At 38.7% G+C, this 27,915-nt stretch overlaps 1 protein-coding gene and 1 long non-coding RNA gene across 4 annotated transcripts in view; one reads left to right on the plus strand and one right to left on the minus strand.

Moving 5' to 3' along the window:
* The window catches only part of LOC133105325 (uncharacterized), a 41,801-nt gene extending 24,654 nt beyond the window's left edge, over positions 1 to 17,147 (minus strand). The window contains exons 1-3 of one of the 2 annotated variants that reach the window (XR_009703832.1): positions 16,733 to 17,147; positions 15,050 to 15,188; positions 2,627 to 2,876 (exon numbers count right to left, since the gene is read on the minus strand). This is a non-coding gene — a long non-coding RNA (uncharacterized LOC133105325). Of the gene's footprint in view, positions 1 to 2,626; positions 2,877 to 15,049; positions 15,189 to 16,732 lie in introns of those variants that run through there. The other variant, XR_009703833.1, reaches the window with a different exon arrangement.
* A 359-nt stretch (positions 17,148 to 17,506) lies between these two features.
* REL (REL proto-oncogene, NF-kB subunit) overlaps positions 17,507 to 27,915 on the plus strand; it is a 53,116-nt gene continuing 42,707 nt past the window's right edge. For both annotated transcript variants that reach the window (XM_061168760.1, XM_061168761.1), the window contains exons 1-2: positions 17,507 to 17,658; positions 27,644 to 27,786. In XM_061168760.1, coding sequence (XP_061024743.1) covers positions 17,649 to 17,658; positions 27,644 to 27,786 — 153 coding nt within the window. In that variant the 5' untranslated portion in view covers positions 17,507 to 17,648. The remainder of the gene's footprint in view (positions 17,659 to 27,643; positions 27,787 to 27,915) is intronic.

The raw sequence follows: 27,915 nt of genomic DNA on the forward strand, positions 1-27,915 counted from the left end.
ACAAGTCTTTCTTATGCAATAATTTAAAAAGCCCAACCTTCTGCTCATAATTTCCTATTTTTCCAACCTTCCCACTCCATGGTCACACAAAATCTGTTTTTTAACCTCAATAAGACCTACAAACCTTGGAACTATTCCCAGTTTGCTAGGACATCCATTTTCCAGCCAGCTTCCTTCCTTAAAGAGCTTAGTAAAAAAACTGTGTAGCAACACAAGACATTGTGGATGGTACAAATATCAAGTGGAAAAAAAAAAGGCTATCAAATTTTATGTATGCATAGTATTCATTGCTGTAGCTATATAAATTATGTAATAAAAGTTATCTGAGGATATACTCCAAACCATTTACTCTTGGATAATTTTTTCCCAGGGTTGGAGGTAAAGTCGTTTTAACTGATTCTCATTTTCTCTGCTTCAATTTTTTACCATAATCAAGTAATAGCAGAAGAAATAAATCAAAGCCTGCATATGAAAAAGTCCTGGAAGGAAACACATACACACACTCACACATGCACATAGGTGATATCTATATTAGTAAGATAGAATTATAGGCCATTTTTCTTCTTTTCTACAACTTTCTTTAATGTTATATATAAAATTTTTTTTTTGCCGCACTGCGCGACATGCAGGATCTTAGTTCCCCGACCAGGGATCAAACCCACGCCCCCTACAGTAGAAGCGCAGAGTCTTAACCACTGGACTGCCAAGGAAGTCCCCTATATGTATAATTTTGATGGAATTTAAAAATAAAAATTTTAGCAAAAATTTAAGAACTTTGCATATTATTGAATAATTTAACTGGCTGGCTCAACTTGCTTCTATGATATTAATCCATGATTTTGGTATTTGTCTTAATATAATCACTATTATGCCTCTCTGCAGGCATGGTTACTTACCTCTTTGGAGAGGGAGAGTTGAAGACTTGTGTGTGTGTCTCTCTCTCTCTCTTTTTATTTTTTAATTTTTTTTATTTTTATTTATTTATGGCTGTGTTGGGTCTTCATTTCTGTGCGAGGGCTTTCTCTAGTTGTGGCAAGTGGGGGCCACTCTTCATCGCGGTGTGCAGGCCTCTCATTATTGCGGCCTCTCTTGTTGCGGAGCACAGGCTCCAGACGCGCAGGCTCAGTAATTGTGGCTCACAGGCTTAATTGCTCCGCGGCATATGGGATCTTCCCAGACCAGGGCTCGAACCCGTGTCCCCTGCATTGGCAGGCAGATTCTCAACCACTGCGCCACCAGGGAAGCCCTTCTCTTTCTTTTTTAATAGTATCTCATGCCCAGTGGTAATAAATTGTTACTCATATCAATACTGGACTGATGCAATGTATAACAATTTATATTTCATTAGATATTTACTGAGCATCTCAATACTCAGGGCACTGTACTGAGCACTGTAGGGAATAAACGATGAATATGATTTTTACTTTTCCCATGGAGTTCAATTGAGGACTTTTGGGAAAACAGCATGAGGGTCGTCTTCTTTTTTTTTTTTAATTGAGGTATAGTTGATGTACAATATTACACAATGAGAGTCTTAAAAGATACAGAGCCTGTGAATGCTAAGTACTCCATATGTTAGCATTTTTATTAGTAAGATTATGGCTGCTAAAAAAATTTTTTATATTGCTTTATATCTTAGATCAGATTTGGAAATGCAATGTGACATACAGGACAAAGATCCAAACTATTAGTTTGGAAGTCTAGTTTCAAGTTCCAACTCAGCAACTAACTAGCTGTATGACGTGGGCATAGTACTAAAATTTTCTGTCCCTCAGTTTTTTCATGTGTAAAATGGGTTCCTTCCAACCTTAAAATTTAACTATCCTCTGTTGAGACATATCAGAAACATCATATGACTTTAAGGTGATGATGACTTTATTACCAGTTCTGAAAAATGCTAATTCTAAATCTCTGCAAGTAATTATTGGATCACATGCTTGTGAAACAACAGCTATTATTACTACCATTACAGAAACCAAGTTAGTATAACTATGTCATACTTCCAAGCAGTGCTATATACATAAAACTAGCATATATAGAACTATAGGGCCTACACAATGTAAAGATTAAAAAGAGAGAGGTATTTTATAAATGGATGTTTTATGACTGCTTTTTAGAGTTTTCACATACTAAGATTTCATTTCTCTGGGTGTTCACAAATCTCACGTTTCAGTTCCTTAAATGAAAATAGGTGAGTGGGGAGGGTTCCTCAGAGCTATAGTTCTTACTTTAGGGACTGGTGTTAGTTAGGAGGGAGAGCAGGCAAAACTGATGATGGCAGGATCTGGGTTTGCTGCCACACTCCAAACGATTTATGCATTTTTGAAGTTAATCTACATATTTCCATTTTCCTGACAGCAATTCCTGCAGTATCAGCAGTTTTCCAGATTAGAAATCTGGGACTTTTCTTTGACTTCTGGTTCTTCTTAATTCCCTATATCCAGTTGGTCACCAAGGCTTATTACTTTTCTTTGTAATACCTCTTGTTTTCCTTCCTCTTCTTTTTTTACTTCATTTCCACATTCACCATCCTGGTCTGTTTCAGACTCAAATTTGTTTCACTGCAATAACCGCTTAATGGAGCCTTTTTTTTTTTTTTTAATAAATTTATTTATTTAATTTTTGGCTGCGTTGGGTCTTCGTTGCTGCAAGCGGGCTTTCTCTAGTTGCGGTGAGCGGGGGCTACTCTTCCTTGCGGTGCGTGGGCTTCTCATTGCGGTGGCTTCTCTTGTTGCGGAGCACGGGCTCTAGGCGCGTGGGCTTCAGCAGTCGTGGCTCGCGGGCTCTAGAGAGCAGGCTCAGTAGTTGTGGCGCACAGGCTTAGTTGCTCCGCGGCATGTGGGATCTTCCTGGTCCAGGGCTGGAACCCGTGTCCCCTGCATTGACAGGCGGATTCTTAACCATTACGCCACCAGGGAAGCCCTAATGAAGGCTTTATATGCTACCAGTGTGATTTTACTGAAACACTGCTCCCATCACAGCACTCTCTAGTTTAAGAACTTGGAATATTTCTCTAATGCCTATGAGACAAAACTAAACTACTCCTCCTGGCATTCTAACCCCTCCATTACCAGGTTTTAACCTTATTTCCCTCTGTTTCCTAACACATACTCATATTAGTTATTGTAATGCTATCTGCTATAACAAAGAGATCCAAATGCAATGGATGAGAAAAGAGAGAAATTCATTTCTCAATTTAATGTCTGAGTTCCAGGATGCTCCATGCAATCACACAGGTTCCTTCCATCTTGTTTCTCGATCCTAACCTCTAGGACATCATCCTCAATATTAGAACTGAATCTGGATGACAGGACATCTTCTCATTAGCTTGAGGGAAGGCAAAAAAAAAAGAAGCAGGCTAAACATCTGAAAGGCTCTGCCTACGAATGGGTGGGCATATATTTCTACCCAAGGGAAGCTGGGAGATAGAGTGTAGTTGGGCAACCATATACCAAGCTACAATTAATACAGAAAAAGAAGAAAAGTCAGCTAGCGCTGTCTGCTGCACACACTCTGCTTCAATTGTCCTGGTCTCTCCAACATGCAGTTTTTCTTTCTTTCTCTCCTTCCCTTCTCTCCACGTAGCCAAATGACATCCACCCTACTTAAGCATTACCTCCTGTCAGTATTGCAGTCATTTTCAAAGAATGCTTCAGTATGCTGAAGAAAGTGGAAATGGTTCCACGACTGCTCAAAACTGAGTTATAGTCCTCATTTTTTTATGACGTGTTTTTCCTTTTAATTTTGTCTTTTGCAACCTCTTAATCCACGGAAGCGGATTTTGGAGGTCTCAAACAATGCCCACATAGGAAGTAAGTAAACAGGAGAGTAGCAGTGAAGAGTTCTGGTAAAATCCACTCCTAACAGCTGAGTCCGGCCATTGCAACTATATGTCCTGACTGGTAGTATTCAAACTGGGACTAGTGTGTAGTCTTTCTTTTTTTTTTTTTTAATTTATTTATTTTTGGCTGTGTTGGGTCTTCATTGCTATGCACGGGCTTTCTCTAGTTGAGGTGAGCGGGGGTCGCTCTTCAGCGCAGTGCGTGGGCTTCTCATTGAGGTGGCCCCTCCTGTTGTGGAGCACGGGCTCTAGGCATGCGGGCCTCAGCAGCTGCGGCACGCAGGCTCAGTAGTTGTGGCTTGCGGGCTCTAGAGCGCAGGCTCAGTAGTTGTGGCGCATGGGCTCAGTAGTTGAGGCTTGTGGGCTCTAGAGCGCAGGCTCAGTAGCTGTGGCTCACGGGCTCCGTTGCTCCATGGCATGTGGGATCCCCCCGGACCAGGGCCCAAACCCGTGTCCCCTGCATTGGCAGGCGGACTCTCAACCACTGCACCACCAGGGAAGCCCTAGTGTGTAGTCTTGATAAGGCTTAATTTCTTGTAAAATATCCTTGTGGCCTAAACTGATGTAAAGTATCTGCATAAACTATGGATAAAAGTGGTATCAAAGAGAAGCAATGCGGTCATGTTCATCTAAAATTCTCTAAGAGACACACTGAATCTGATGAACAGGATCATTCTGGTTATTAGAGAAGTGTAAAAATAACTGCTTAGGCACGTTAAAGTACTGAGAGAGAAGTGTACCACTGTCTACAATCCAAGGTCTGTGTCGTTTGCAAAGCCAGGGCCCTTAGTTATGTATGGAATAGGGATAATTCAACAGACTTTTTTCACAGCCTCCATTAAATATTATTCAAGACTCTCTCACTCTTGGGGTAGTCAATACCAAATATAGATTCCAGGGCCCTTCTCCTACCCACTGAATCAGAATTTCTGGGAGTGGGGCCGAAGAATCTGTATTCCCAACAAGCTCCCCACGTGATTCTTCTGACAACCAAAATTCAAGAACCACTGTTCCAAACCACTGGGGATATTTTGGAAATCTCTGACCAAACAGTCCACACCACTGGCATTTACTGCAGGAGTGGTCAGGAATGCTAGATGCTAGATGCCCTGCAAAGGACAGTGCAGCATGGCTAAGGATTGTCCACCATCCTCATGACTTACCTACGTTTCACCAGAAATTCACGTTCATGTAGATGAAAAGTCTATTATAATAATGTAAGCCTAGATCACCACTCCATTTTACATATAAACACAAAATATTTTTTGCATGGTTTTAACAGAAACTGAATTTCCCAGTAATACAACTACAGTCGTCCCTCAGTATCCAAAAGGGATTGGTTCTAGGACCCCCACAGATACCAAAAATCCTTGGGTGCTCAAGTCTCTTACATAAAATGGCATTGTATTTGTATATAACCTACAGCACATCCTCCCTATATACTTTAAATCGTCTCTAAATTACTTATAATACCTAATACAATGTAAATGTTATGTAAATAGTTGTAAATACAATGTAAATGCTATGTAAATAGTTGCTAGTGCACAGCAAATTCCAGTTTTGCTTTTTGGAACTTTCTGGAATTTTTTTCCCAAATATTTTCAATCTGTGGTTGGTTGAATCTGTAGATGTGGAACCCATGGATACAGAGGGCTGACTGTACTGTGTAAATCAAGAGAAGATTGTTTTATTAGAAAACTTTTTAAAAGTTGAAAAATTGTTAACTGTGACAGTTTACCAATACAACATATCAGTGTCAGGCTGCATTTGTAGCCTGTGATTCTACGTATAGGTGCAAACATTTGAAAACTTCATTATATCTTTTTTTAAAATTAATTAATTAATTTTTGACTGCACTGGGTCTTCGTTGCTGCACGCAGGCTTTCTCTAGTGTGGCGAGCGGGGGCTACTCTTCCTTGTGGTGCGCGGGCTTCTCATTGCGGTGGCTTCTCTTGTTGCGGAGCACGGGCTCTAGGCACGTGGGCTTCAGTAGTTGTGGCACGCGAGCTCAGCAGTTGTGGCTCACGGGCTCTAGAGCACAGGCTCAGTAGTTGTGGCTCATGGGCTTAGTTGCTCCACGGCATGTGGGATCTTCCCGACCAAGGCTCGAACCCGTGTCCCCTGTACTGGCAGGCGGATTCTTAACCACTGCGCCACCAGGGAAGCCCCATTATGTCTTTTAATGTAGTCATGCCCAAGCATTTACATATCAAAGTCAATATTATTTTTTATAAATGACTTTTTAATTTCACCTCGATATTGCTATTACGGCATTATTTTTGTTTGAAAACATACATGGAAGGTAGATTATACATATGATTTTCACTTCAGGGGAGTAAAGGGGATGTTACAAATATCTGTTATAAAACAGTGGACACTGATCTGGTAAGGCAGAGAACCACTGCTCTTGATACTAAAGAACATGTCTTAAACATTTTAAATCTTGCTGTTCAAAGAATAAAAAAGACACTTGGCATCAAACTGAATAGATGTAGTTATAACGAAGTTTTAGAATTAGATCAATTGTAGGCTCAGAAGAGCTATCCAAATGCAAGGTGTATGATATATAGCACACTAAAGACCAGACATGGTAGGATGTTCAATAACCCAACCAGGCCTGAGAAACAAAGGTGCTGATCTCTAGACAGGATAATTCATTCAACAAATATTGAACATCTGCTATGTGCCAGCCATCTGGAATAAGATTTCCTGCTTTCAAGGATTTTATAGTTTAGTAAGGGAGCCAGGCACATGACCAGATAACTGTAATTCAGTGTGGTAAACCGGCTGATAGATAATATGCTGGCTATTATGTTGTCCAGAGAAGAAATAGCCTATCTGGCCAGGGGAATCTGTAAAGGCTTCCTGTAAACTGAGTCTTAAAAGGATGAGGAGGAATGAACCAAGTGAAGAAGCGGGGGTGGGGGGGGGGGAAGGTACAAACTATTAGGTGTAAGATAGGCTCAAGGATGTATTGTACAACACAGGGAATATAACCAATATTTTGTAATAAATGTAAATGGAAAGTAACCTTTCAAAATTGTATAAAAATTTTTTTAATGTATTACATTGTGAAAAAAATTTTAAAATAAAATGAAAAAAGAGTACAAAAAAAAAAAGAAGTGTGTGTTAGGACACGGAGAGGAGGGAGGTGGTGAGTAGGGTCTCAAGGTAGGGCTGTGCTGGTTGTGTGGCCCTGGTGGGGAAAGGTATTCAAAAATCTTTTCAAATATTTTTAAAAATTGAGATATAACATACATAAAGTAAACAAATCTTTATACACCAGTATAGCTCAATTAACTTGTAAATATATGTAACCCATGTCAAAGATAAACAAAGCCAGACACTAGTTAGAGTGATAAAGACAGATTCTATTCAGTTCAGTAGGGAAGACAGCCCAGTGTAAACTGACTTCAACTTTCATTTGTGCAGAGGTAACTGGGCATTTTCAAGGGAGAATGAGGGAATAGAGAAGGAAATGAGCAGCATGAGGGAAGTGGAAATTTATAAAAAAGTGGGAAGGGGAGTTGGTCAGTATATTTAGGCCATGCAGGTTTGTTAACTGGCACTTATGGAAGTGAGGCTCCCACCCTCCCACAGAGACTGGGAGATAGAGGTCCTGACTTTAGGTGTTGACTGGAATAAACAGTAAATTCTTTTGGCAACCTTGAGTTTTCTCAAGCAGGAACCGATGGGGGCTGAAGTTGTCATCTTAGGGATGTGGCCTTGAGCTATCAGAAAATTTGCTAGTGTTATTCAAGTCTCTTAGCAAGAGAGGATTGGCAAAATCATTTGTGCCGAGAGTCTTCAGTTGTTATAGGCCAAGGTTGAGGCCTAGTTGAGAAGAGGGCTCAGAGGAGCCTGACAAGAGTTTGGTCAAGGAGAGAGCCTTTCTCACTCACCACCCAGATCAAGATATGGAACATTTCTAGCAACTCAGAAGGCTCCCTCAGGGCCATTTCTCATCAATTTCCATCCTTAAAGATACCAAATATTTTGCTGTCCATCACAATAATTAGTTTTATCTGTTTTTGAACTTGATATAGATGGATTCATATAGTATATACTCTATTGTATATGACTTTTCAACTTATATTTATAAGATCCACCCACATTGCTATGTGGCAATAGTACATTCTTTTTCATAACTGGGGAGAAATCTATGTTATGAATATAGTGCAGTTTATTTATCCATTCTGCTGCTGATGAACATTTTAGTTGCCTTCCTATTGTTGGATAATACAAATAAAGGTTCCCTTAAATATTCTTATCTGTCTTTTGGTAGATACAAGCACTTATTTCTGTTTGGAATATACCCAAGAATAGTACTGCTGGATCACTGGGTATTTATATTTTAGGTTTAATAGATACTGCCAATTTTCCAAGGTGGTTGTACCAATTTATATTCCTACAAAAAAATTTTAAGAGAATTCCATATCCCCACCAACACTTGGTATTATCCTTTTACTTTTAGTCATCTGATGAGGTGTAGCATTATTTTATTGTTTTTTTAATACATATTTTCCTGCTGACTAGTGATTCTGAGCATCTTTTTATATGCTTATTAGTCATTTGGCTATCCTCCTTTGTAAAGTGCCTATTTGAGTCTTTTGCCCACTTAAAAAAATTGAGCTACCTATCTTTTTTTTATTGATTTGTAAAGTGGATATGAGTGTACCAGTTGGGTACTCTGGGAAGCAGATGCCAATATGAAATGAGCAATGCAAGAGATTTATTGGGGTAACACCTACAAAAGACAAAGGGGAGAGAAAGAAGGAGTAGATAGGGAAAGTTCAGATGCAGGTCTGACACTTGTGAAAAGAAAGGGGGAAGGAAGGAAGAAGTGGACAGGAATAGAATTAGATTGGGGTGCATCTATGATAAAGTCTCAGCCAGCCCCATGGGGAGCTCTGACACAAAGATTGCCCACAGAGAAGTCCTGTGCTGGCCAGAGATAGCAAGCCTTTGTACCACCACTGTCCTTATAAATGGCTAGGTGCTTCCAATGAAACACACGGCCTTGGCTTGAAAGCTGAGGTAGACCCTCTTGAGAAGGGAGATCTGAGCAGAGTATCTTCAGGGATACCATAGAGTTCTTTATCAGATGTATGTATTGCAAGTATCTTCTCCCAGTATGTGGCTTGCCTTTTCATTATCTTAGTGGCATTTTTTAGTTAATTTTAATTAAGTCCAATTTATCTATCTTTTCTTTGCTAGTTAGCAGTTTTTGTGTAATGTTCAGCAAGTCTTTGCTTATCCCAAGGTTATGAAGGTATTCTCCTATGTTTTCTTCTAGAAGGTTAATTATTTTACTTTTCACATGGAGGTCTATGATCCATTTAAAATAATATTTTAGGTACGGTATAAGTGTGGGGTCAGGTTTCATTATTTTCCATATAGATGACAAATTTGTCCCAGCACCAGTTAATGAAAAGACCTCCTTTTCCCCCACAGAATGGCAGTGGAGACTGTTGTAACAAGTGACTGTATATGTATGGGTCTGTTTCTGGATTTTCTAATCTAGCCCATTGTTCTATTTGTCTAAAACTATGCCAATATCACACTATCTTAATTTCTGTAGTTTTATAATAAATTTGGCTATCTGGTAAGGTACATTCTCCATCTTTATTTTTCAATATTGGCTTGGCTATTCTAGGACTTTGGTATTCCTAGATATATTTAAAAATTACCTTGTCAATTCCAACAAAAAATATGCTGTTTTGTTTTTTTTTCCCCAATTTTTCAAAGACAGTTGTAATGCCATGGGGAAAATACTCATGACGTTAAAATGAAAAAAAGCAAGATACAGTACCATATATGCAGCATGATCTCAACTATGAAATAATTTTAATATTTATACATTGAAAAAAAAGACTGGAAGAAAATGCACCAAACATTTAACTGCAGTTATCTCTGTATAGTGGGAAAACAAGATACTGAATTTTTTACTTTTTGGAAATTTTCAAATTTTCCAAGAAATTAGTATTTATAAATCAGAAAACTAGTAAAAAAGAATTAAACTTAAATGTTAAACTGCTTCACAACTAACTACCAATGGGTTATTAAGGAAGTACTAGGTGAGTAAACTGGCTTTGAGGCATGGCTACATGGACTTTTTCACCTCAATGGAAAAAATGTCCAAGAAAATTTTATTGCAAATTCATGACAGTTTTGTATTATTAATGTTGGAAGCTTTAGTTAAGTCTTACCCACAGAAACTTCAGTAGCTAATATCTAATCTTAATATACAGAAAATGCCAACTTTTCATCAAAAATTTAATGCTATCTTAATTGCCTTAATTTGTTCAGAGGCTGGTCTGAACAAAGGGTATAATTTTAAAATTCCAGCCTTCAGAAGAGTTTCAATTAAAGAAGATTTGAAATAATCAATTTTAAGCAATTAAGAGATGAGATTTGCTTTTGGTGCACTAATCTCTTACATCTTAATTTCCAAATAAGTTTTTAAAACATTTTACTGTTAAATAACTATTGACAGTTCTGTTATTTCAGGAAGATGCAGAATGCAACATTCAACAAACATTTATTAAGAATCTACTGTGTTCCACACATTGTGCTAGGAGTGTGGGCAAAAGGAAGAAAAGGGATTCTGAAAGGTGGTTGGATATAAATCCCCCACAGGTCAGTTCTAATTAATTCTGTACAACAGAAAATTGCCACGAAGTTTCTTTCATACTGTACCATTGGTTTAAAAGCACTTAACCTAAGTATTTGTGTGGCTGTCAACGTTTGTTTCTATATATTTAGCTTTATCAATGGAAGGAATGAAGAGTGACAGAAAAGGGGAGAGGCACAGAACCAAGCACAAATAATCAAATTTCTTCTTAAAGGTACAGATCTCAATTTTATCAGGAAGATTTGTTCTCACCAAAATTTGGGAACTTCTCTACTACACACAGGCCAAAGAATGTTCTGACAAAATAGCAAAAGCTACAAAACTTGTGCTCAAAGGAGCAAGAAAATCCTATTGGTCCATGCTGCCTAAAATCACAGCTTTCCAAAACTCTAGGCAAAGAAGGGATCCATTTTATGACAAATTAGGAATCTGCCTTACATTTTTTTCTAAGTAAAAATTCCTACCTGACCTTACACCCCTAAATATGATATCAAATGAATGCATTTTTCTTATACGGCCCTATACTCAGCCTCTCCAGATCCAAGAATCTTGTCAAGCAACTTAATGATTTAAGAGACTAAGGATCGCCCCATATACCAGAAAAAGACTTTGTTAGACCAAAAAGAGAAGCCAGATATGGAGCCTATTAACTCCTGAAGCGATGGCACTGTGCCTCTATGTGATTGCCTAGGATTACATGCTTCAAACTGTCTAATAATGCAACTCTTATTAGTCTAGAAACTCCCTGAGAGATTATGTGATTCATCTTTGTATCACCTGCCCTTATCACTAGCCTCTAATAAATAGAATGCTTGGCTGTTTACTGTGTTCAGTAAATGTTGGGTAATAGGAAAGGCTACAGAATGACAAGATACATTTGTATTTTTAAATGATCACACCTTCCACAGAAGGATTTTAATTGCAGAAATCAGAACTCATAACACCACATATGCTGGGTTTTTGATTGGGACCCATTAAATCTATAGATTAATTTGGAGAGAACTGACATTTAAACAATACTGAGTCTTTCAAACCACAAACATGGCATGTCTGTGGGAAGGAGCATTCTAGGCAGAAAGGAAAGCATGAACAGGGCAGAAAGACAAGAAACGGCATGGCTCATGGAATATGAGAAGCTATGAAGCAGTTCAGTGAGGTGTGAAGTGCAAGGTGTGGAGGGCAGAAGATGAGGCTAAAGAAATGGACAGAGGCCAGATTATGGGGGAACTTGTCAGCCATGTCCAAGTTTGGATCTAAGGCTAATGGATGGCCTTAAAGCACAAGAGTGGTATGGTCTGATGTGCATTTGTCCAGAGGATTCAAGCAGCAATGGGTTTGAATATGATTGAGTGGCTTTCAAATGGGACAAAAGTATAGACAAGCATAATAGTTAGAAGTCCATTCCAGTAGTTCAGGTGAGATACGATGAAGATTTGAACAAGGACAATGGCAGTTAAGATGGAGAAGCAATGGATTCATACTGGACTGGTAAAATCAGCAGGACTTGATGATGGGACATTGTGGGTTAGGTAGGGGATGATTAGAGAGAGAGCCAAAGATGGCTCCCAACTTTCTAACTTGTGTCTGGGTAGATGGTGGTACAAGGAATATGGGAATAAGAGTAAACTTGGAAGAGGAGATGCTGTGTTGGTTGAGTCTGGGATGTCTATGAGTCTCCTAACAGACAACTTGATATACAGGTCTGAAACCCATGCAAAGATCCAGGCTGGATATATGGTCCTGGGACCATAGGTAAAATCATGGGAATGGGTGACATCACCCAGGGAGTGTGTGTGAGCTGAGAAGTACTTAACATCCCTCCCTCATATTCCCATTCAGACTTAAATTTTCCAAGTTCTTTGTCTTCTTTTTCAAAAATAAACCCATTGATAACCCCTGTGTTAAAAACCATACAAGAAATACTGTGTACTGGTCTGACATTATATTTATGACCACAAATTTCAAATGATCATTCAGTACAGCCAGACACATCTAATGTTCCACTCTCACAGACTGCATTTTCAGCTTCTCCTCTTGCTTGTTGCCCTCCACTCTCAGCTGAACATAACCTCATACCTCATACTTCACTGAAAAAAAAAAAATGCAATTTGACTGACTACTTACTTCATCTCTATACCACCAGGTCCACCAGGTTCTACTTTCCTTCTTGTTACCACAGAGGAAGTGTCCCCATTCCAATCTATGGCCAATCCTATAACCTGTGCTTTAGGTTTCATTCTTTCTCCCTTACTCATTACTCCCTTCCTCTCAATCATCACCAATTTCTCCTTCACTAGTGAGTCAGTCTTATCTTTTACAAACATGCCTTAATCTGACCCTCTATAAACAAAACAAAACTGCAGTACCAGAGACTGCTAGTGATTACTCATATCCAATTTCTTCTCTACTTCCACAGCACATATTTAAATTCCATTTCTCAAATTGTATTTCTCAGCCCCCTTGTGGAGGCCATACGGAAAACAGACTGTGACCAAAAGAAATGTATTCCATTTTCAGGTCTGGCACATAAAAATCTCCCATTCGTGGGCTTCCCTGGTGGTGCAGTGGTTGAGAATCCGCCTGCCAATGCAGTGGACACGGGTTCGAGCCCTGGTCTGGGAAGATCCCACATGCCGCGGAGCAACTGGGCCCGTGAGCCACAACTACTGAGCCTGCGCTCTGGAGCCTATGCTCCGCAACGAGAGGCTGCGATAGTGAGAGGCCCGCGCAGCACCGTGATGAAGAGTGGCCCCCGCTTGCTGCAACTAGAGAAAGCCCTCGCACAGAAACAAAGGCCCAACACAGCCAAAAATAAATTAAAAAAAAAAAAAAAAATCTCCCATTCGTGATTCTCTACCCTCTTTCCTTTTCCAAGATGACTTTCAAACCCACATGTTGGTGCTACAAGATAGAAGGCATCTAGGCTCCTGGATTACTTCTGGAAGAAAGCCACTCAACTCACATTGGGCTGTGACTCAAGTGATAAATAATCTTTGTGTTAACCTGCTGAGATGGAGGTTGTAGCGACAGCCCTTAGCCTAAGACAACCCCACATCCCCCTCCAGCTATTGCCCCATTTGTTTCCTTTAACAGTCTTCAAAGAGTTGTGTATACTCATCCTTTCCATCATTCTCTTCTCAATCTCCTCCAATTCAACTTTCATTCCCACCATTCCACTGACATGGCTCTCATCAAGATGACCTTCATCTTGCCAAATCCAAGGTCATTTCTTTATTCTCGTCTTTTGCAGTCTCTCAGCATCATTTAACACAGCTGACCACTTTCATTCTTTTTGAAACAGTCTCTTGGTTTTCCTCTTCTTTCACTGGCAGCTCCTTCTTTTCTACCAGCCTTCCTGGGTTCTTTTTAATTTTTTTTCTCTGTGCTCCTTTTTTTTTTTTTTTTTTAAATGAAATGCTGCTGACTCACACATCTTTATTTCTACCTTTGACCTCGCCCCTTAGCTTAGTTCTATATATTCAACTACCTACTCAGATATCTAATAGGCACCTGTAACTTAACAAGTCTAAAACACAACTCCTGGTTTTCCCTCTCAAACCTTTCTCTCACCAGCCTTCCCTTTTACCTTGTTGCTCAGACCAAAAATGTGAGTTATCCCTGATTCTTTTTTTTCCCCTTCCATCTGCATCCAATCCATCAGCAAGTCCTTCAGGCTCTGACACCCAAATCTTACTGAATATGACCCTTTTTCACCATCTCCTCTGCTAAAACATAAGTCCAAACCACTTTTACTTCTCCCTTGGATGACTGCAACAGCCTCTCTGCCACTCTGCCTTCACTCCTGCCCCTGGTTAGCATACAGTGCCCCTAGCAGTTTAACACATCAGCCAGAGTAAACATCTCGAAATGTAATCATAAATCAATCACGTGCTTAAAACTCTCCAGTAGGTTCCTGTGTGCACCTGGAATAAAATCCATCCTCCTTACCATGGCCTACAAAGCCCTACATGATCTGGCCCCTGCTTATCTCTTCAATCTCATTCAGTTTGGTTTGGTCCCTCTGGTGTTTCAGTCCCTCACATAAGCTCTTTCCTGTCTCAAGGACTTTGTACTTGGTGTTCCTCGCACTGGAATGCTCTTTCCCTGAATCTTTCTGTGGATGTCTCTTTCTTATTCCTCAGGACGCCGCTCAAATGTCACCTCCTCAGAGTATCCCTCTCCCTCAGTCACTTTCTATCCCATTACCTCATTTTCTTGACAGCAATAAACAAAATAGTTTAATAATAGTATTTTAGATGATCTTATTTGCTAACACGCTTGATGTCTTTCATGTGAGACAGAGCTGTGTGAAGGCAGAGACTTTGTCTTTTTTTTTTTTATTGAGGAATAGCTGATTATCTTGTTATTAGTGTTCGTGTCACAATCTAAAGAGCACCTGGCACAGAATATATATTTGTTGGACTGAATAAATAGTATCAAAAACTGTAAGCCCTTGAGGAATAGTACCATGTGTTACATTATAATCCCTACCAACTAGCTGCCAATCATCTTTACAGTAATAAACTATTTCCCCCCCCACATAAGTCCGAAAAAAAATAAAAACCACTACTCACATTTGTTGTTGTTTTTAGTCCATCCATCACCTTGTCTTGTAATCTTCATTTTTTTCTAATTAAGTTTATCCTGCACAAGTGAAATATTTTCACTTTTCGGATGTGGACTGGATCTTTGAAAAAAGGGTTCAGCAAGTTTCTAAAATAGGGAAAGGATTTTCAAAAAAGCCTTTAAAAAGGTGAGATAATATAAATCTATAGCTTATTCATGTGACAAATAAAAATAGCCCTGGAAATAAATACAAACATGCCATCCTATTAGTGAGGAGGTTTAAATAAGCGAGTCTTTGAAAAATAAAAATAAAATGAATTCAAAATTCTGTAGTGTGACTAAATCTCATAAGATCCAGCTTGTGATTTCATAGATTGGAGTGGTTTTAGGACTAGTTTGGGGTCCTGCAACTGGGACAGATTCTGTTTGGCCCAGAACTCTTCAGTAAGCAAACATTATTGTGTCCTATTAAGAAGCACCTAAAACCAATCAATTTCTGGAGGTGAAATATAAACAAATACACACAAAATATTTTCCATTCCTATTCGTCTCTCATCCTCCTGTTGGATTCTTAAACATTTATGCTTAGTTCATTCATATAGTTCTCACATTTGGGGTTGTAAGGGTAAATACAACTCTAAAATAATTAAATTTAAAAACGTGCCTGGTGCCAAAAAGAACAAAGAACATTACCCCCCCCCTTTTCATTTAGCAATTCTTTGAGAAAAATAGAAGCTATAAATGATTTCTCTCTTTGAGATGTATGTACACCTTTTAAAAAGCTAAACAAGCTTCTTGCCAGTTTTGCACTCCCTTAAGATCTTTCTTGGGGGCCTTTGAGCTATCTCTTTGAAATGTGAATATCAAGGAGGATGGTGCCCCATCTCTCTGTCTCTGTGGGAGTTTAAACCTTGGCTTTTGGCTCCAAGATGTAACTTCCTATTTTTTTTCCTTGGGAGAAGGACAACAGGTATGTAATTGATTGCATCTGTCTGATTACATAAACGAGTGAGATTTCTTCTCTTTGCAATCTCTTTAGTGCATCACAGTATGGTTTAATGCTTATTCTATAATAAAACTGTTTCATTCTTTTCTACTTTTCTATATTTTGTGGAGAGGATGTTTTGGGCGTGGCAGGAGAGTTTATTTTTAATTAATTCCCCAACTGGGTCCTCCAGTTTTGGCACTTGTATGGCTGGTATTTCCCATTGCCCTTCCATACTTATTTTACGCAGTAAAGGATAGTGGAAAGAGCACGGAGCTTTTGGAGTCAGAAAACCCTGAGTTTAAACTGTTCTTTTTTTTTTTTTTTTTTAGTAGCATTCTGAGGTATGAACAAGTTACTTAACTTCTCTGAACCCTGACTGCCTCATCTATAAAATGAGGATAATAATACATTATAAGGTAACTAAACTGACACAAAGAAGGTTCTTTACACATGAAGGAAACAAAATTAACTTAGATTCCTTTAGCATACTAAACTTTCGTCCTCCTTTCCACGTGGGTAACTCTGTCAAACCCCAAGGCATGTCCCCGTCATTAATCTTGAGCACACTGAGTGATGAGGCAACGAACTCACACTGCGGACCTCACGAGTTTAAAAAGTTTTAGTTTGTAAAGTACGTTAACAGAACAATTGAGATGATGCAAAGGGATAAGATCAGACTGCTGGGGTCCCCGTATGCAAATACCTTAATTACAGGCGCGCAGCGGCCGCTGCAGCTTCCGCACTTCCCCTCGAGGGCGCTCCGGGACGCCCGCGCGGCGCCGCCCGCCGGCGCGGGGGCGGAGATTTGCATGTGCGAAATCAGGAAGAGGGGGAACCACCCAACGAAAACCCCAGCTGTCCTTACCCCAGCCTGGGAGGACGGGCCCCACTTCGCCGCCCGGCCCGCCCCCAAGTGCTCGCGGGCGGCCGGCCCTCTAGACGTCACCGCACCCTCCCACCCGCTCCTGAACTTTAAGCTACGCGCCCAAGAACACCCTGGAGGAGGGGGATTTCTCAGTAGCCGGCGGCTTTCGCACGCTCGGGGCCGTCACCTCCCGACTCCCAGCGTTCCCTGCGCTCCCGAAGGTCCCGCGCTCGCGCTTCCACGACGAGGTCCCAAGCCCACTGGGGCTCCGGGAGAGCGGGCGGGGGCGGGGCACGGGCGGGGCACGGGCGGGGCACGGGCACGGGCGGGGCGGGGCGCGGGCCGCTGAGAGCGGACGCACGCGCGCCGGTCGCAAGACGCTCCGCCCCCACCCCAGCCCGGGGGAAGCGGCTGCGAGGAGCTTACGTCAGCCGCGGGAAGTCCCCCTCCCGCCGGGCTGTTCGCCTCTCGGGCCGACCTGCCCTCAGCTGTAGCAGCGCTCCGCCTCCTGGCTCCTGCACCCTGGACGGGCAACGCAGGGTGACCGGAGCGCGAGAATTAAGCGGGTGGGAAGGTGTGAGCCGCAAACCCAGAGGAGGGCGGGAAGGAGGAAGAGGAGGCCCCGGGGGTGGTCAGGGGGACTGGGGATCCCGCCGGCAGAGGTCCCTTGGCCGCCTGACTGACTGACGGGCTGATTGACTGCAGCGGCCTCGGGTCCGGACGCTCGGAGCGGGGCGGCGCGGTGAGCGGAGCCATGGCCTCGGGTGAGTGTTCTCGGCGCGGGCTACCGAGGGCCGGGCGCGGGCCTGGCCCTGACGGCGGGGGCGGGGGAGGAGCGCGTCCGAGGCTCTTGCCGCTCAGGGTTTCGGGCGCTCAATTTTGGTTGTGACTCATTCTGTCTTTAAAATCGCCTCTGGCAAACTGTCAACCTTTTTAAAAAGTAAGCTGGTTCAGGGTTTGCCTGCGAAATCAAAGTCACGCTCTGTAGTTTGATGCCATTATAATAGCCGGAGCCTTAGAGTTTCCCAAAGACTTGGTTTTTGGATTAGGGAAGTAAGAATCTAAATAAAGGAGGACGAAGATTTCCCGTATTTAAAAATTGATTTAAATTGAAATGGTGGTTTTACGTTTTAGAACAGGAACGAGGAACCTTCCGACCTCAGGAGAGGTCTATCTTTTTTAGTTTAATTTCATCAATTGCCAAGAGGTGATCGCTGTCGTGCTGACAGTTGGACAAAATGCGGTGCGGCTTTAAAAATCACCAGCGGTATTTTAACAGGTCTTAAGTGGAAATGTTGCTTCAACAAAGTGGATCATTTTTACTGTAAAGTGCGTACTTTCTAATTTATGGAACAGAAGTCGAGTTTTGTTTTGTTTTCCTTTGTTGGAAAGAAGGGGAAAAGAGGATTTTTAGAATTCCCGTGCTTTAAAATATGAGTAAGAATGAAAACAACTTTCTGTCACTTATGTGAATACTTATTTTTTGTCAATAAATGCGTGGATCTCTTGCTTTGGGGGAAACCAGTTTACCAAGAAACTGCTTAAAGGGTGAGGGAGGCAGCCTCACATCCAGCCATGGTTCAGGTCTGCCTGTAATCTAAGGGAAGTAAATCAGGTAGACTGCATTCGAGTGGGACCTTTACAGAAGTCTGGAAAGGTTTATTGGGGGCACTTTCCCGGCAGAGGGAGCAGCGTGAGCAGAGGCTGGGGGACCTAAAAGTGTGGATTAACCCTGTGCTAGGAGGCTAAAGAGGGAGGCTTGTTTATGCTTGACCCGCATCCTCCCAACTCCCTGGTGCAGTGACCCTCAGTAGAAGGCTGATGAGTAGCGGAGAAGAGGAAGTAGAAAGCATAAAGGACTTTTTTTTTAAAGGGTTGAGCAGAACAAAGCCATAGCTAGTGCTGTAGGCTGAAAAGGAAATTGGGGTGGTTCACATGACATTTGATTTCAGTTTGTCTGTGGTTTTCATGTGAGAATACAAATGTAGTTTAAGATATTTCAACTTTCTCTTTAGCCACCTAAGTGACCCTAAACTTTCAGATAATCTTGTAAATTCATAAATTCAAACCGTGTTTAGATTAAAAGTGCAAAGTGACTTGAAATACTTGGTTAATTTATTGATTATCAGAAAGATTTTGTATGAAAGTTAAAGAAGGGCCAGCATTATAAGAAAATAAAATCAGCCTTCTGGTAATTTAACCAAACTTTGTTGATATATGGCATGAATGTAATACTCCTAATTCTTTCAAAAGAGAAAGAAAAGAATTAGCCATTTATATAGAGTATCCTAAGACCTACATCATTTAAAAATGTGATACAAATTAAACTTGTTTAATGACAGTATATTTTGTCCTATTGTGAGGACTGATTTCCTAAATTGAAGGGGAAAAAATTTAAAGGAATGGAAAGTTGTAGGGTAATTTTCTTTTCTTTTTTTTCCTGTTTTCTGGAGTTGCATTAAAATGGGACTGTTTAAAATATAACAAGTTATCTAAGTTGTAATTCAGTTGTCTGAAAACTGCTGAGGAAAAGTCTGGGTTTCCTTAATCACTCATAAAGACCTTAGACAAAAAGATTCACAAAATTATAAACTCCCATCCTGTTTTGAAACAGTAATTTAACCGAAAGAGTAACAACAACAAAAAAACTTTTGCTTAATTAGTTTATCATTGTCTAATTTAGAGGCTGTTTGTAGTAAAGTTGTATAAAACCTCAAAAAGTATTTTTATTGATTACCAAGCATTTAAGACCATTTCTCACCGGATGTAATATGTAAATAGGTGTCTGTAGTTGAATATATGATCTGTATAACGTGAAAGTAACAGATCATTATTTCATAAATAAAATTATATAAGTACCATGAATAACTGGGACTTTATGTATGATTCTAAATTTTGTTCAATTAAATTATATTATTTAGGATTTCACAGCTCGAGTTCTATTAAGCTATATTTATTGCTTTTTTAAAAAAGAAATTACACCTTGGTTCCAGTCTTTTGACACAATTAATGAGGACAGGCATTAAGAAAAATGTTCTCAGTCCTATCCAAGGTATGCATAGACAGTCATTACTCTTGTATATTTATGATTCTATCCTGTTTAATGTAAATAAAATTAGCTCTTTTTTTTGTCTGAATTTAAAGCTGCTCATTGTTCCAGTAGAAAGTGCAAATGTTCCTGTGTGTGCATAGCTCTGTTTACTAATAAATAGTACTGTCTTTGGTAAAATATGTTTTAAAATTTAGGTAATTTATTTTTATTTACAGTTTTAAAAATTATTATTTTTTAAATTGGAGTATAATTGATTTACAGTATTGTTTAGTTTCACATGTACAGCATAGTGATTCGGGGTTTTTTACAGATTATATTCCATCATGGGTTATTACAAAATATTGGGTATAATTCCCTGTGCTGTACGGTAAATCCTTGTTGCTTATCTATTTTATGTATAGCATATTCACAGTTTTCTTTAGTGTAGTTCTGCTACGTCACATAATAGGAAGTACACAAAGAAATTGTGTTTGTTATCGCACTACTTACCAACTTTGTAGTGTAAATTGCAAGAGAACTGTTTCTCTTGAGTAAGGGGGGAAAATCAATGTAGTATGACATAATTTAATCTTTAATGAAAAACTGGAGCTGGAATTGATAGGTAAAGACAGTGATTTATTTTTTTAGTAGAAGACTGAACACATAAACATGAAGGCTGCTTCAGAAATGCAACACATGAAAATGTAGAGATAACAGTAGTATAAAAGAATTAAGATGATATATGATAGACATAGAGTGAAGGGAATGAGCAAGTGAAATGACTAGGGAGGAATCATGATGAGTCATAATTGGGAACATCTGGGGTGTGTGTAGTATCTTTCTCAAATATAATTTGAGGGACTCAGAGTTTCCTTTCATTCCATCTTTCTTTCATCTGTGTTTTCTGCAAATTATTGTGTTTGTAAGCACATGACCCAAATAATTGCACGGGATGTACTTATAGTAAAAAATTATTTGTTTAATTTGTATTTAAATGGGCATCCTATAATTTTTATTTTTAAATCTGACAGTCTTAATCCAGACAGATGATTTGGCCCTGCCATCTGTTTTTAATTTAGTTTCTCTACTTTTTTCACCCTGGAAGTTAAAATTTTTTTTCAGGACTTATTCGTCCACCCCACACCCCAACAGCAGTGGAATCTCTAGCAGTAAAATCTCTTTGCCAAAATTTTTTACATCTTTTATTTACCTTGTGGTGCATACATCAAATACTCATCTGCAAATTCCCTTACTTGGATTCTTAAAGCCCAGATGAGAAAGTCAGCCTGATATATTGGAGTAAACCTGGATTTTAGTCCATGATGGACCTGGGTTGGTTTTTATTCCAGTTCTGCCACTCTGTGATTTGAAAATGGATATGACTACTGCAGAGTCTTAATAGGAGCGAATGAGGTAATGCATGCCCATAAATGTTAGTTTTCTTCTGTACTGGAGCTGTTTTGGGACTCAGACCTCTAGGAAACAGGAGATCCTAGAAACACTTGGCACTTAATACTATTTAAGTATCCTGATGATTCTAGAATTTTACAAAACCTTAAGGTTTCATAAAAATAGACTAGACCAGATGCTAGATAGAAAATATATCTTTCAAGAATATGTAAGCATGCCCATTTACTTTTAAATAATTTGAAGTGGTTTTGTGTATATTTAAACTAGGGGAGTAGAAGTTGACTGTGATGTTTGGAGGCAGTCTCCTTTGTCCACTTAAATGATGGTAAGCATTCTGAAGAAGAAAGTAAATAAAAAATTGCTTAGTAAATAAACCATGTGTCCTTTTGCTAATTTGATTGATATAACTTATCCTTCCTTTGATTTCTTTTGCACCTTCTGTGTTAGTCTTTTTCTGTCTTTATGGGAATAGGCTTGAGTCTTCCTTGCCCTTTTGTTAATTGGATACAATTCTGTGTAGGAAGTGGTAACTCTAAATTTTTATCGTAATTGGGAAGAAATGGAAATACTCACCTGTGTCTTAAGGTAAAGAAGGTCATCAACATAATTCAGTTGGGTTTGAGGAAAGAAGAACAGGTCTTTTCTTTTTCTCCAAAGTGAGTAGAGGTGATATTTAGAAAAGTATATATTGGTAGCTCCATTTGCTCCTTTGGGTCTCAGGCAATCTGTTATCCTGTACTTCAGTGAATGAGATTCAGTCTCTAGTCAGTTATTCAAAACTGTGGTGTTCACACATTGGCATGCTGTCTTGTAAGAAGTGTTACTGATGATAGTTAAAATATTAATTTTGTAAAAGATTTATTTTAAATATCAGTGCAGTTGAAGGCTATTTCTGTAATAGTGCTTTTTTCCTCTTGCTTGCATTTGGGTAAGCTTTTTAGAGTGGGAGAGAGTTACAGGTAGTCAGAATTCCTCCACCTAGTCTATCCATCACCCGGCTCATCCTTGTACATGAATTTTGGGGTTGCTTCTCCAGATATGTGCGTTGTTGTTTCCACTTCTTTATGTTTTAGGGCAATGGTTCTTAATCAAGAGTGTGTTCAAATTGCTTGGAAAGTTTTTTTCAGAAACAAGTCTGGGCTTTAGATGGATTTCTATCTCTATTCAGGAGATCTCAGGTGGGGTCAGGACATGTATGTTTTTTGAAAAAGCTACCTAGGTGATTCCGATATATAGCCCCAATATGAACTTTGTTCCAGGAATTTCATTGGATCTAAATACTCACTTGCCTGTGCCAAGATACATTATCTTCTTAAACTAAGTTGCATTTATTTTAGCTTATTTGCTATATCAGTTATTGTGACTTTATCCGCAGCTGCTTTTATGCTGCTTGTTCTTTGAATTTGACCCCCCTGGGATCCCAGCTGTCATATTTGCTAATGTCATTCATAATTTCTTTTTCTTATAACTTTATATAATTTTGAACTTTAGTTTTATCAACTGTAAAATGGGATAATAATTCCTGTCCTGTTTTTATGAGACTGAAGTTAAGAGGATCAAATGAGAAATGTATATTAAAGTGCCTTAAAACAGTGTTTTAATTACTATAATTAACATTTTTTCACTGTGCAATTAATGCTGGTTCCCAGTGCTAGCTGTCTGACAGTTGATCATCCACTTTTATCTTTTATTTCAATGTACATTCTTTTTTTTTCTTTTTTTTTCCAGTGTACTTTCTTTTTTTAATCTTAAAAACTCAAAGAGCACTCTTTCTTGCCTAAGTGCAAATAAAAACATAAATATATCTTGCAAACATTTTGGCTATATTTCAAATGTTATTCTGGTCTGTATGAGCATTTTACAATACTGTTAAAAATTTAGGGGTCAATCCCAGCTGTGCATAATATTGGTTAAAGAAAAGTACAGTAATCAGCTTGTTTAGAACCAACTTTTGAAGACATTTCTATGATTTTCAAAACTGTAGTGATTTGAGATCATCTTAGTTAAGAGTACTCATTTTCTCTACAGTTCCCTGATTTATGTTTTACCAACTTCCACTCCAAAGATGATTGCATTTCACCACTTTTTATCTTCAGGAAGGATGGCACTTCAGAACAGGGTACTGAGGAAGGAAGTAAATGATACGCTGTACTGATGCATGATATTATAAATGATTTACAGCTGGGAAGTTTTTTTTAAAATTATAAATACAGATAAAGAAATTAGAATATGAATAGGTATGAGGAGTATGAAGGTGTAGCGAGTTTAGTACTTACAAAGCACTGTTTTTTTCCTTAGTAGTACAACCTAATAAGGAAAATCTGAATAATTATTAATATAGTCTTTCAATGTTTGCATAATGTACACAAACAAAAAGATCTTCAGATTTTCAGTCATTCATTCCACAGATATTTACTGAATATCTGTGCAAGGCACTGATGAGTAGGACACAATTCCTGCCTTTAGGTAGCTTGAAGAAATAAAACAAGTTGTTTGAAGAAATAAAACAAGTAGCTTTTTTTTCAAGAAGAAATAAAACAGTGAGTCTTCCCTAACTTACAGTTATTTGCAATAATTGCCATAAACAAAACGCTGTGATAGTTTAGAGGAGGGGAAGATTATTTCCAGCTGAGGAATGGAGACTATTACAGTAAACTCTGGTTGTTAGACTTTTTACCAATAAAGAGCTTCTACAATAGAAAGAATAGAGTTCAAGAGTTTTTTTAAGTACTTGATGTTATATGATAACTAATATTTGTCATTTTTAGAATTTAAAACTCTTTAAAAAATGTTTTATTTAATCTTTCAACAACTGCTTTTCTGTTCTCTTGTCTACAGACTTTTTTCTTAAACACACTTTCTAGTTTAAGGAAGTGTTGTATAACCAATGAAATATTTGAGTGCTCACTTTAAGCCTAGCACTTTTATTCACACTCCTGCCTCAAAAGTTAGCCACTTACCATTAGTGATGTCATTCTATATCAACTTCCCACTAAGACACCTTTAAATAAGCAGTGGGCAGGGATTTATTTGACCTTTAATTCAACCACAAAGATGATTTAAGATATTACTTAAAAAATACTGTTGAGTATTTTGAACTTCGTTTTCAGAGGAAAATGTACTTTCTTTTAAATACTCCTACAAGGATATGTAAGGATGTGAAATATTTGAAACTGAAATGTGAATTTGATTATTTGAAATATACAAGGATATATAAGGTTGTGAAATTTTTTGTCTTTTTTTAATTAATTTTTATTAGAGTATAGTTCACTTACAATGTTGTGTTAGTTTCTCTTGTACAGCAAAGTGAATCATATATATATACATATATATACAAATATATATCCACTCTTTTAGATTCTTTTCTCATATAAGTCATTACAGAGTATTGAGTAGAATTCCCTGTGCTATACAGTAGGTTCTTTTTTTTTTGGCTGTGCTGGGTCTTTGTTGCTGCGCACGGGCTTTCTCTAGTTGCGGTGAGCGGGGGCTACTCTTCTTGCAGTGCACGGGCTTCTCATTGCAGTGGCTTCTCTTGTTGCAGAGCACAGGCTCTAGGCGTGAGGGCTTCAGTAGTTGTGGCACATGGGCCCCAGAGGGCGCGGGCTTCAGTAGTTGTGGCGCGTGGGCTCAGTAGTTCCGGCGCACAGGCTCAGTAGTTGCCCCACAGCATGTGGGATCTTCCCAGACCAGGGATCGCACCTGTGTTCCCTGCATTGGCAGGCGGATTCTTAACCACTGGACCACCAGAGAAGTCCTATAGAGTAGGTTCTTTTTTGTTATCTATTTCATATATAGTAGTGTGTATATGTCAATCCCAATCTCCCAGTTTATCCCTCCCAAGGATGCAAAATTGAAATACTCATCTGCATGCGTTACATTTTTCAGTAAAATTGAAATAAGTATTATTAACTTGATTAGGTTAAAGTCAGTTTTCCCTGGCTCTTTGTCTTTTGAATAAACAAATAAGTAGTAAATTCAAGCACAGGGAGTCTAAACCAAACAGAATAAAATTAAAGATACCAGTAATACTTTACTTAGTAACACAGAGTAGAAAATATGGAGCCATCAATGATTCTTTACTTTCTCTTAACCCTAATGTTCGTTCAGTCACCAAGTACTGTCAATTTTATCTTTTAAATAATCCTTCATTCCTATTATCACTACCAAATTTCAGAAATACTCTCATCATTGCCCACATTACTGTAACAGCCTCTGATCACCTTGCTAAACTGATCACCTTGCCTTCTCTTTTCTTTTTAATCTGTTCACTGCCACCAGAATTCTTACTCTAAAATGTCAATCAGATCATGTGATTCCCCTGCATAAAACCTTTCATTGATTCTCTGTCACTCATAGAATGAAATCCAAATCTCCAGATGTACTCTGGCTTTGGTTCTCTTTCTAAGGGTGGAAGTGTACTTCATTTCCATTGGGGCTGTATTGTGATTCTTTAGCTCTTTTTTTCTGTGCCTCCACCTTTGGACACTCTCCCCTTTCTCCAGAATGCCTGCCTTTCTCCCTTCCCCCTCCCCACCCTTTTGCTTCAGTACCTCTTTTTTTCCTTTGACATAGTTAGGCTTTCCTGACTCTTTTGCTCTTATTACAATTTTATGCAGAATTTTGTTAGCATAAACAAAATTTTGTTGCTTCCTCTATAGTCTAATAATTTGTGTTGTTTGCCTCACTATTCTGTAAGATCCTTGAAAGAAGCAGTTGTATATATACTGTCATGGTATCACTATAAATCATTGTTTTCAAGAAAGCATTCAAAATAATAATAGACCATTTACTGAATATTTGTTATATGCCTGACACTTGGTAAGAACCTAACACATGTTATCTCTAATACTCACAACAACCCTATGTGGTAGGTGCTGTTGTTATTATCTCCATTTTATAGAGTAGGAAACTTAAGAGATATGGTATTTCCAGGGTCTTCAATGTTAAGATGTGGCTGAGTAGTACTCAAAAGGCCTCTTCCCCATACTGCACTGATAATACCCACTGTGTTACCCTTTCTGAAGATTTGCTTGCATCATAACAGAGGATAAGCCTTTAGTCAAATAAATGGATATCTTAATTGTGGGAATTTAGAAATCACTAAACTGACTGAGGGAGGGTTTTTTGGGGGGTTCTGGTTTTTGATTTGGGGGTTTTTTTAGTGGAAGACATCTTTATATCCCTGAAATAAAGATACGTTGCTAAGTACCCTACTTGTAAGCACACTTGAGTGTCTTTATTAAATGTCATTTCCATGATTTGGATAATAAGAGGGGGCAAAAGTGCATATGTTTTAGACAGCTTTATTGACATATAACTAATGTACAATAAATTGCACATGTTTAAATTATGCAATTTTATAACTTTTGACATATTTATACAATTTTGAGATCATCACCACAATCAAGTAATTAACATGTCTGTCATTCCCCAAAGTTCCCCATCCACTCCACACCCCTATGCTTAGGCAACCAGTGATCTGCTTTCTATCATTATAGATTAGTTTACATATTCTAGAGTTTTATATAAATGGAATCATAACAGTATGTACACTTCTGATCTGGCTTCTTCCACTCAGCATATTTATTTTGAGATTCATCCATGTTGTTCTGTGTATCAGTATTGATTCTAAAGGTATATATTTTGAATTACATTTGTTATAGAAAGTAAATAATTATTTTCTTTTCTTCTGTTGTGTCTTATACTTCAGGTGGGACTGACTGAAAATTCTTTTGAGCGTAAAGTCCCTTCTGGAACTTGTTTTGCTGTACTATGTATAAGTCCTTTAACATTCCAATGGAGATATAAAAAACTTAACATTTCCTTCTGCAAGGATTTAAATACATTTTCATTTTCAATGAACAGTCTTTTAGTCCACTGTTAAGTCTAATGTAAAATCAAGCAAAGTCACTTTTGGAATATAATATTGTACTTCTGAAGACTATCTTCTTGACCCTTCTGGGAGAATTTTGGGGGAAAACCCTTCTGCTTGGTCTCATGTAAGTGGGTATCTCTGAAGTGGTTATCACAGAACTTCACTCTGGCATTAGTTATAGATATTAAACGATAAAGTGCTAACCAGTAAATATGATTTGAATGACTTGTGTTTACACTGTACGGGAGCTCAATTTGAATGAGAGAGAAGAGTGTCTTTACCACCCAATCTTTGATAATTACATTTCAACCTTGTAATTTAATATTGAGAGGGAAAATTTTTTAGTCTACTGTTTTATAAAAAACAAAACGGTCAAAATCCATTATCATTTCTATTGTAATCTCACCCTCCCCCCTTTTAAAATTTTCAGGTGGGTATAACCCATGTATAGAGATAATTGAACAACCCAGGCAGAGGGGAATGCGTTTTAGATACAAATGTGAAGGGCGATCAGCAGGCAGCATTCCAGGGGAGCACAGCACAGACAACAACCGAACGTACCCATCTATCCAGGTAATAGACCATTCTCCTGTGTGTGTCTGTCTCTTAGTTGCTTCATATTTTAGCTACAGCAACTATGTTAAAGACCCAGCTTCTTCACAGTGATCTCCACCAGCTTTTTCTTCCTTTTTTTTCTTTTTA

The sequence above is a fragment of the Eubalaena glacialis genome, chromosome 14 (genome assembly GCF_028564815.1).
Source record: "Eubalaena glacialis isolate mEubGla1 chromosome 14, mEubGla1.1.hap2.+ XY, whole genome shotgun sequence".
Taxonomy (NCBI): Eukaryota; Metazoa; Chordata; class Mammalia; order Artiodactyla; family Balaenidae; genus Eubalaena; species Eubalaena glacialis.